The 11,270-nt window shown below is 41.3% G+C and overlaps 1 protein-coding gene across 2 annotated transcripts in view; it reads right to left on the bottom strand.

Moving 5' to 3' along the window:
* LOC122560491 (E3 ubiquitin-protein ligase MGRN1-like) overlaps positions 1-11,270 on the bottom strand; it is a 165,934-nt gene that overhangs the window by 83,041 nt on the left and 71,623 nt on the right. For both annotated transcript variants that reach the window (XM_043711142.1, XM_043711141.1), the window contains exon 5: positions 9,828-9,945. In XM_043711142.1, the coding sequence (XP_043567077.1) occupies positions 9,828-9,945 (118 nt within the window). The remainder of the gene's footprint in view (positions 1-9,827; positions 9,946-11,270) is intronic.

Genomic DNA, 11,270 nt, shown 5'->3' with positions numbered 1-11,270 from the left:
AACCACAAGGGATGAACTCAGCTTTCTCCATTTTCCTCATTTCCCCTCCCCCCCCCACCTTGTCTCAGTCAAATCCATCGCCTTCCTAACCTGCAATCTTCTTCCTGACCTCTCCGCCCTCACCCCCACTCCAGTCTGACCTATCACCCTCATCTTGACCTCCTTCCACCTATCGCATTTCCAACGCCCCTCCCCCAAGTCCCTCCTCCCTACCTTTTATCTTAGCCTGCTGGACACCCTTTCCTCATTCCTGAAGAAAGGCTTATGCCCGAAACGTCGATTCTCCTGTTCCTTGGATGCTGCCTGACCTGCTGTGCTTTTCCAGCAACACATTTTCAGCTTCAATGAGATCTAACCTTGCTAACCAGTCTACCATGAGGCACCTTGTTGAATGCCTTACTGAAGCCCAGATAGATCACATAAACTGCTCTGCCCTCATCAATCCTCTTTGTTACTTCTTCAAAAACCTCAATAAAGTTAGTGAGACATGATTTCCCACACACAAAGCCATGTTCACAATCCCTCATCAGTCCTTGCCTTTCCAAATACATGTACATCCTGTCCCTCAGGATTCCCTCCAACAACTTGCCCACCGATGTCAGGCTCACTGGTCTATAGCTCCCTGGCTTGTCCTTACCACTTTTCTTAAATAGTGGCCCAATATTAGCCAATCTCCAGCCTTCCGGCACCTCACCTGTGACTATCGATGATACAAATATCTCAGCAACAAGCCCAGTAATCACTTCCCTAGCTTCCCAGAGTTCTAGAGTACACCTGATCAGCTCCTGCGGATTTGTCCACTTTTATGCGTTTCAAGATATCCAGCATTTCTGCCTCTGTAACATGGACATTTTGCAAGATGTCACCATTTATTTCCCTACATTCTATATCTTCCATGTCTTTTCCCACAGTAAATATTGATGCAAAATACTTGTTTAGTACCTCCCCCATCTCTTGTGGCTCCACACATAAGCCCATCTTTGCCTATTGCTGATCTTTGAGGGGCCCTATTCTCTCCCTAGTTACCTTTTTGTCCTTAATGTATATATAAAATCCATTTCGATTCTCCTTAACCCTCTTATGTCCGCTTTTTGCCCTCCTGATTTCCCTCTTAAGTATACTCCTACTGCCGTTATACTCTAAAGATTCACTTAATCTCTTCTGTCTATACTGAACATATGTTTCCTTCCTTTTCTTAACCAAACCCTCTAGTCATCCAGAATTCCCGACACCTATCAGCCCTTATGTTGACCCTACCAGGAATATACTGTCTCTGGACTCTCATTATCTCATGTCTAAAGGCTTCCCATTTTCCAGCTGTCTCTTTACCTGCGAATATCTGCCCCCAGTCAGTTTTTGAACATTCATGCCTGATACTGTCAAAATTAGCCTTCCTCCAATTTAGAACTTCAACTTTCAGATCTGGTCTGTGCTTTTCCATCACTAATAAAATTATGTTCGCTGGCCCCAAAGTGCTCCCCCACTCACATCTCAGTCACCTGCACTGCCTTATTTCCCAAAAGCAGGTCAGGTTTTGCACCTTCTCTAGTCGGTACATCCACATCCTGAATCAGAAAATTGTCTTGTACACACTTAAATTCCTCTCCATCTAAACCCTTAACACTATTGGCAGCCCCAGTCTCTGTTTGGAAAGTTAAAATCCCCAACCATAACCACCCTATTATTCATATAGATAGCTGAAATCTCCTTACAAATTTGTTTCTCAATTTCCTGCTGAATATCAGGGGTCTATATAATAATAAGGTGATGATCACTTTCTTATTTCTTAGTTCCACCCAAATAACTTCCCTGGATGTATTTCCAGGAATATCCTCCCTCAGCACAGCTGTAAATGCTATCCCTTGTCAAAAATGCCACTCCCCCGGCTCTCTTGCCCCCTCTTCTATCCTTCCTGTAGCATTTGTATCCTGGAACATTAAGCTGCCAGTCCTGCCCATCCCTGAGCCATGTTTCTGTAATTGCTATGATATCCTAGTCCCATGTTCCTAACCATGCCCCGAGTTCATCTGCCTTCCCTGTTAGGCCTTTTGCATTGAAGGAAATGCAGTTTAATTGATCAGTGGTATGAAGATGTGGGCGTACTACAGAATTGCAACTGGGTTGACAAACTGCAGTCTACTTGGATGATGTGGTGATCTTTAATAAGTCCTGGAAAGATCACATGGTACAGTTGGCAGAGCTCTGTGAATGACTATGAGATGCAAAACTGGTGATAAACTTAAATAAAACGGAATTCGTGAAAGCAGAGGTGAAATTCTTGGGACATAACATCAGTCATAGAAGGTTGACCCCATGGAACGCAAAGACAAAGGCCATTGAGGAATTTCCACAGCCAACCTCAAAGAAAGAGGTTCTTCGATTCTTAAGTCTCAGTGGATTCTGTCGGAAGTTGTTCCAAACATCAGCAGTGTGGTGGCACCGTTAACCGATTTGCTGGAGAAGAACACAAAGTTTCGGTGGACAGAACATGGTCAGGAGACACTCAACCGTTTGAAAGCCATAATAACCAGCAAGCCAGTTTTAGCTACGTCAAACTTGTCAAAACCTTTTAAAGTCGCCATCGATGCTAGTGACATAAGAGATGGAGCCGTACTCCTACAGGAAGATTGAACTGCCTGTCGGTTAATTTTCGAAGATCAGCATTCACCAGAGGAAACACTCCACAATCAAAAAGGAATTGTTGAGCTTGGTACTGGCTTTCCAACATTTAATGTGAGAGTCACAAACAATACGTCGGAGACAGTTGTATACATGGATTACATTCTTAGAACGCTTTAAAGACAAGAATATGAGACTATTTCGTTGGAATCTTATGTTACAGACTCTTAATTTAAAAATCATATATGTTCTGGATCAGAACAATGTCATCGCAGATGCGTTATCGCGGATTTAACTGATAGGGGTTAGATTAGATTTGTATATGTACATACACATACAGATATATGAGAAGAAGTTATCTGTATGTTCGGGTAATGTGTTTAAAAAGTAAAGGAGAAAATGAAGCCATGTTTTCATTACAATGGTTCATTTTTTCTGAAGGGGAGAGATGTTATGAAGATGTGGGTGCACTGTACTCTTAAGAGAGTTAATAGCAACAGAACCACCTGAAAGAACCAAGTGTTCTGTAAAAAACTATAATGTAACATTTGGTCGAACAAATCAATTAGCTGGTTGCCTGGAAACGACAAAACAGATTTGAATTAGGCCAATCAGTTTAAATTATACCCCGAAAATTATACCAAACTCCAATCCAGTTTGAATTTAGTATATTGACAAACTTAAAAGCCAATGACACAATCCTGATGCTTTGAGGGTATAAGACCGGGGAAAATTGCACAGTTGGGAGAAGTGCCAAGCTCCAGCATGTTAAAAAAAAACTCCCCGAAAAATAGCTTTCTTAAAAGGTACCTTTATCGATCAGCAACCTGTGAATCAGAAATCCCGAAGAAGAAAAGAAGACCAGACTTCAGAGAAAACGAAAGCTGCCTGGTTTTGAGATAAGATTTTTTTTTTGCAAATCTTAATCAGGAGTTTTACCGGACTAGCAATATAGAAGGGAAAGAAAGAGATAGATTAAAGAACTGTAAATAGTTGTTAGTTAATTATTTGCTGTTTTACTTTACAAAATAAAGTTGTTAATTTTTACTTGAACTAGTTCTTGGCCTATCGAATTTTCACAGATTACTGCACAGGATAAGCGTTTTCTGTGTTGCTGGTTTGAAATTAAGCAGGAGGGTGTAACCAGTGTCACAACAATCAGTCCTACCTTGTTCTCTATTCCTTCCTGCCCGGATTATTTGACCTGCTCCTTTTCCCAACGGTATCAGTCTCAGATTGATCTCTTTCCTCACTGCTTCCCCGAGGCTCCCCCTCCCCCCGCCCCTCACAGCTCTCACAAATCTCCCTGCTCATACATTAGTCCCCTTCCAATTCAGATGCAATCATCCTTCTTGTACAGGTCACTTCTATCCCAGAAGAGATTCCAATGACTCAAAAATGTGAACTCTTCTCCCCTGCACCAGCTCCTCAGCCACACATTCATTTGTTCTATCCTCCTATTCCTACCCGCACTAGCTCGTAGCATCGGGATTAATCCAAATATTACTACTCTCGAGGTCCTCCTTTTAAAATTCCTGCCTAAGTTTCAACATTCTCCCTTCAGAATCTCATTCCTTTCCCTTCCTATGTCATTAGTTTCAATATGTACAATGACCTCCTGCTAGTCCCTCTCCTCTTTGAGAGCATCCTGCATCCCCTCTGAGATATCCTTGAATGGGTACCAGGGAGGCAACAAACCATTCTGATTTTTCGCTGCTAGCCACAGAAACATCTGTCTGTGCCTCTGACCGGAGAGTCCCCTATCATAATCGATCACTTAGAACCCAAAATACCACTCATTTATATTAAAGCCAGTTCGAAGTTTGAGAGATAATTTGTAGCTCAGGTGCTCGTTGTTGTGGTTGTGTTCGCCGAGCTGGGAATTTGTGTTGCAGACGTTTCGTCCCCTGTCTAGGTGACATCCTCAGTGCTTGGGAGCCTCCTGTGAAGCGCTTCTGTGATGTTGCCTCCAGCAATCCTCACCGAATGGAGAATTCACCACAAAGGTATACAGAAAAGCTACACACACAGACCAAGTCCTGAACTACGAAAGCAACCACCCCAACATACACAAAAGAAGTTGCATCAAGACACCATTCAAAAGGGCCACAACACACTTTGAGTACATCAGAACTGCAAAAAGAGGAAGAAGAACACCTATACAATGTATTCGCCAAAAACGGATACCTGCGCAATTTCATCAACAGATGCCGAAGGGAAAGACAACCGAACGAGGACACGCCGCAACCCAAAGGACTAGCCACACTACCATTCATCAAGAGCATTTCCAAACTGACAGCCAGACTACTGCGACCACTAGGAATCATGACAGCACACAAACCAACAACCACTCTCAGACAACAACTCACCAGAACGAAGGACCCGATACCCAGCATGAGCAAAACCAATGTAGTGTACAAAATCCCATGCAAGGACTGCACTAAACACTACATAGGACAAACAGGAAGACAGCTAACGATCCGCATCCATGAACACCAACTAGCCACGAAACGACACGACCAGCTATCCTTAGTAGCCACACACGCAGATGACAAGCAGAAAGATCACAGAAGCGCTTCACAGGAGGCTCCCAAGCACTGAGGATGTCACGTAGACAGGGGACGAAACGTCTGCAACACAAATTGCCAGCTCGGCAAACACAACCACAACAACTTAAAGCCAGTCTCCAAACCAGATACTTTTCCCTAAGAGTCCATCACCCCCCCCTTACATTTTCCAAAACAGCATACTTATTTGAGAAGGGGATAGCCACAGGAGACTCCTGCACTACCTGCATACTCCTCCTACCTTTCCTGGAGTTAACCCATCTACCTGACTGTATCTGCAGCTTTTCTCCCTTCCTATAACTGCCATCCATCACACATCACACCCCCTAGCTCTTGCAAATTCCTCATTGCCTCTAAGCACTGCTCTAACAGATCCATGCGATCTGATAGGATTTGTAACCAAAGACACTTCCTGCAGACATAATCATCAGTAACATGGAAACTCTCCCTAAACTCTCACATCCCTCAGGAAGAATATATCACTCTACTAGAGGCCATTGTTGCTCCTTCATAATCTACAGACCCAGAAAATAGCACCATCGTTTTGCTCTAAAAAGCAATGCTTCAGACTAACTTAGTACTTATGGTTTTGTATTTTTAAAATTTAATCAAGAGACAGATCTCAAAAAAATATATAATCAGGAAAGGTCACTACTATAGACTTACAGCATGGTTACACGTTAAAAATTATGCATTTACTGGTTCCTGTGCTGTGAGCTCACCCACACCAGTTTCTCCAAGGTCAGCTGTGAATTTCACTGTTTGTTCATTTTTCCTAGATGCACTCCCATGTCCAGAGATACGTGAACTCAAACAACAAAGGCAGTAACTGTGCAGATTCACTGCTGTGTCAGTTCTTAGTATAGGTTCTTTCTCTCTCCCTCACTAACCATGTGGTCGCTGCCTTTTGTCTGTCTTCCTTCTTTTAAAAGGGCCATTGTTTTGATCTTTATCTCCCCCAAAGTTCCAAACAATGCAACAGCTTGTAAAGCAATAATTGCTGCTCCTGGAATTTGAGGAAATCACCTCTAACACCAAAGTACCTCAAAAAAGGAGCAGTCACAAATTTTCCCGTCCTCCATCTTGGATTACCCAGAATCATTTCATGCATTTGCAAATTTTCAGATAATATAGTGAGTTCCCTCATCTAAATCATTTAGCCGATCTTGTGTGTAGCCAGAGTTCTAGTATTGGTCCTTGCAGTATCTTAGTAGTCACAGCATGCCATTCAGAAAAATCTTTGTTTCCTGCCTACTAAACAATTACATTACAGTGTGGAAACAGGCCCTTCAGCCCAACAAGTCCACACCGACTCGCCGAAGCGTAACCCACCCATACCCTTACATTTACCCCTTACCTAACACTACGGGCAATTTAGCAAGGCCAATTCACCTGGCCCTGCACATCTTTGGACTGTGGGAGGAAACCCACGCAGACACGGGGAGAACGTGCAAACTCCAAACAGTCAGTCGCCTGAGGCGGGAATTGAACCCGGGTCTCTGGCGCTCTGGGGCAGCAGTGCTGACCACTGTCCCACCGTGCCGCCCATCATTTCATTCAAGATAATATCAATCTATAAGATGTAGCATCAGAAGCAAGCATTCAGCCCACTGAGTATGCTCTATCATTCAATGAGCTCACGTGTCATCTGATAATCTTCAGATCTACTGTCCTGCCTTTTTCCTATAAACATTGATTGCCTGACCGATTAAAAACCTGATGAAGGGGTTTTGCCCAAAACGTCAATTTTCCTGTTCCTCAGATACTGCCTGACCTACTGTGCTTTCCCAGCACCACTCTAATCTTGATTTTGATCTCCAGGATCTGCAGTACCCACTTTCGCCTGATTAAAAGTCTGTCTGTCTCAACCTCAGGTATAATAACCCGGGTTTGACAGCCCTCTGTGCTGAAGAATTCCATAGATTCATTAACTGAAGAAATTCCTCCTCATCTCAGTCTTCATTATTCTTTGCTAAAACAACTGCTCTCTGACCGGAGAGTTTTAAATATTGAAGCAAAATCAGTACTCAGCCTTCACGAAATGAATCAGATTCTGACTTACCCATGTGCATCTTAGTACCAGCTGACCTAACCAAGTGCTTCTGCAGAATGTTTGAATTGATGCAATCACTAATATTGTGCTATTATCGTCCCATTTGTCCGCATGAAAATTAATTTCATAACATTAGTTTCATTAAAAGAGATACCACAAACATTTTGAATCAAGTCAGTTCAATGTGCAACGTGTGGAAAAACTGTCTGCATTCTTTATTATGATTGTATGGTTAAGTGAAAATTCCTCTGATATTGATTAACACCTTTGCACTGAATTAGCAACTAAAAATCAGAGACTTAGACCAGCATGGCTCAGTGCAACTTCATATACTGGAACCACATGCTCTTACAGGTTGGACAAAAGGGTCTGTTTCCATGCTGTATGACTTCAAAACTCCTCTATTTGCTCATAGCCAGTGACAGAAATAACATAACACTGAAGGGGAGAGTTTAATCCCAATGTTGCAAAGACAGTACATTTTCCAGAGAACGAGGACCAACACTTGATTGAAAGCAATCCTCAGGCATCACCTAACTAGCTGGGATGATCTGCCCTGCATCAATTTCAGGCCTATAGATGATTTTGGAGGGCGCTGAAGAAAACAATATTTGTGAAATGCTGGAAGCATTAACTTGTTCCTAGTTCCAAGGGAAGGAGGTTATTTTTCCTAAGATAAAGAAAAATGTATATTTGATTGTCAAGTCTTTCGGGTCAGAGTGAAGACTGCAGCAGTGATCAGGATCCCTTATTTACATAATTAAGAGACTTAAAGCGATGTCAGGTTTTCCCTGAAATGCAGAGAATAGGGAATCCCGAGACGAGTGGCCTTCATGGGGTCCGTGAGAAAGTTTCAAGTTGATGACCAAAAATAACAAGCAAGTGTTTAGGAAGAAAAAAACTAATATTAGAGTAGGCCAACCTAAATCAGTGCCAGGAAAAGCAATGGTAAAGCTGACTTGTCAATCATGGAAAGTGTTGAATGGGTCTGCCTCAGAGATCGCACTTGTTTGGTTAAAATAGAGAGTGAGCGGACGTGAGAACAAGAACAACAATGCAAGCAAACACCATGCATGACAGTTGTAACGGTTAACATTTCAGCCCAGTTCAGAGAGGGAGCTCTCCAATGGCAGGAGAAACAGGGGGGGATCTTAGGCGCTAAGGCTTTAGCTGGCAAATAGCATCTTTGTCAGAGTAAGATGATTGCCTGGCAGTCAGGAACTTGACAGAGTTACTCCTACTTTTTTTGTTCATTCCATACACACGTGCAATTTTCCCTCCAAGTGTTTATGTAATTGATTTTTGAAGGCTACTGCTGAACCTGTAGCCATCATTTTATTACGCATTTCATTTCAAACTCTGACCACTTGTCAAGTAATAAGTTTCTCTTCGTGTTCTGATTCCTTTGTGAACTACCTTAAATCTGTCCCTCTGGTTCTTGGTTTTTCAGCCACTGGAAACAGTTTGCTACGCTAAGCAGAACCTTGGCTTCTCCAGTTTCTCCATGTACTGTTTTTGCTCATCCCTGTACTAATTCGAGGAATTCTCTTCTGTACCAACTCGAAAACCTGCTCGTCCTTCCTAATATGCAATGCCCAGAAACTGGACACAAATACTAAAACTGAACTAACATTTTATATAAGTCCAACATAATTCTTGCTTTTTTGCCGTACGCCTATTTTTCTCCAAAAAAAGGCCTCAGCAGGTCTTACCACATCTGCAGAGAGAGAAAAACGATGATTGCACTTTGAGCGTGAAGGGACTCTTTTTGGAAAGAAAAATCACATGAGACTCAAACGTTATCCGTTTCTCTCTCTCCACAGATGCTGCCAGACTTGCTGAGCTTCTCCAGTATTTATTGTTTTTGTTTCAGATCTTCAACATCTGAAGTATCTTGCTTTTATTAACCTCTATTTTTCAAGTCTGGGGCTCCATATAAAGGTTATCTAGGCTCTGTTGCAAATTCAAAGGTAACACTTTTTTTAATTAAATGAAATATTATTTGGATTGTCCATTCATCCATGCATGGATTTAATAAATTTTAAAAAGATTGAACCAGAGAAGCTACTTTTAACAGAAACCAGGGAACAGAATGGTGCTCCCACCTGATACTTTACATGTTCTATCTCTTCTTGAAACCTCTCCTTCCTCTTATTCTCTCAACATCTAACCTTGTTGGATCTGAGCACTGCCTTAGTTTTGAATCTTAGTTGCAATGTCAAAGGAGATAGATTATAAATATGTAACTTGTAAAAGTATCAGTAAGCTTTCCACGCTAAGCATTCCTCTTTTTAAATTCATTCATGGAATGTCAGTATTGTTAAAAAGAGTCTAGGTTCCCTTGAACAACTGCCACTAGAAGTTTCCGATAACAAGTGGTGACAGAACCGTGCTGCATTGAGAATAACTTGCAGCACTTACTGTCCTGGCTCACAGGAAAAGAATGCCTGTATGAATTAGGCGTTCAAGAATCAACTCAACTCACATTCCAACCTAGCACACTGTTTTCAAAACAGAAGGAAGTTGGAAAAGTAAAAAAAAAGGAAAATCTTGATTAAAAGGAACAGTCAATAAAAGGGAATATTTACCTCATCTTCCTTCCATTCGGAGAAGTCAATCTTAAAAGAAGGAAGTGAGAACTGCTGGCTCACACCTCGCTTGTAATGGATGGTCTCAGAATGCATGGAAGGATGCTTTGATGTATATCTATAATCAACAAAAGTACAGGTATAAAAAGGTAACAACAGCCTTCTCCTACCGAATAACCTAAACATTCAATTTTATCACAAACTTCATTCTGTCCATCAGAATTTCATAAATAAACAATATTTCATATTTGTGTGAAACAGCACTAAATTTTAAAAAGGTAACAATCCGTTTAACAAGAATTCCTGCTGGTGACTATCCTTGCAGTCCATACAGCTATTTGGAGACAACCAAACTCAAAGACCACAATGCTTAATCAACACAGATCTGTGTTCTATCAGTACATAGTATCTCTGGGGCTAAATCTTTAATGGGACAATCTAAAACCTGAAAGCTATAAATTTGCACTTTTTTTAATAAGGGGTTAATTGCTGACACTACGAATAGCTTTCTTCAACTAAAAGCAATTGAAAATGAAGAATACACACAGCAAACAAAACAACTGTGAAAATGGTCAGCGAAGCTTTGACATTCCATTATTTTAGTTTGAGGACACAAACAAATGAAATAAGAATTCAGCAACCATTCAAGTAATAGAGAAGCAGCATTTTGAACTCTGATGAACCTGGCCACTGAGTGAGCTCCCAACACGAGGTAATTGTTAAGACGATAATAAATCACATTTATACAGTGCCCTTCACAACCATAATATGGTCCAAACCGGTTTACAGATAATCAATATTTTTGAAGTGGAATCACTGCTTTAATACAAGAAAAGGAATATACACTGACATTAGGCATGTTGTTTCAATATTCACAGTCCACGCAGATGTACCTGCGTTTTTTTCTGTCAGACTTGTTGTATAAGAAGCCTGCAAATGCTTTTTTGATTGTTTTGTACTTCTGCTTACTGATCTGTTAAAAAGTTATGCAACATGGATAAAACATATGATAACATCATAGAAACAACCTGCATTTATGTAGCACTTTTAATGCATTGTGGCACTTCACAGTGATGTTAAAACAAAATTTAATACCAAGCCACATAATCAGTTTTTGGTTCAGAGGACTAAAAGCTTGGACAAAAAGCAATGCTTCAAAGAGCATTATAAAGGAGAAATGAGCACTGGAGAAATTTAGGGAGGGAATTAAGAGCCTGGGCCTTGACAACTAAAAGCATCATTAACGTCATCATTAACATTAGGTACATGCAAGAGAGATATCTGGAGATTTGCGGAGGTGGATTTAGTGGACAGGTATGTGGCGAAAGGAGCCTACTGAACCAGGAAAGGGAAAGGCCTTGTAAGATTTGAAAACAAAGTTGAGTATATTAAAACCAAGGCATTGCCAGATCTGGAGCCAAAATAGGTTAACAAGCAGAGGGG

The sequence above is a fragment of the Chiloscyllium plagiosum genome, chromosome 21 (genome assembly GCF_004010195.1).
Source record: "Chiloscyllium plagiosum isolate BGI_BamShark_2017 chromosome 21, ASM401019v2, whole genome shotgun sequence".
NCBI lineage: Eukaryota > Metazoa > Chordata > Chondrichthyes > Orectolobiformes > Hemiscylliidae > Chiloscyllium > Chiloscyllium plagiosum.
This window is presented reverse-complemented; position numbering and strand designations above follow the sequence as displayed.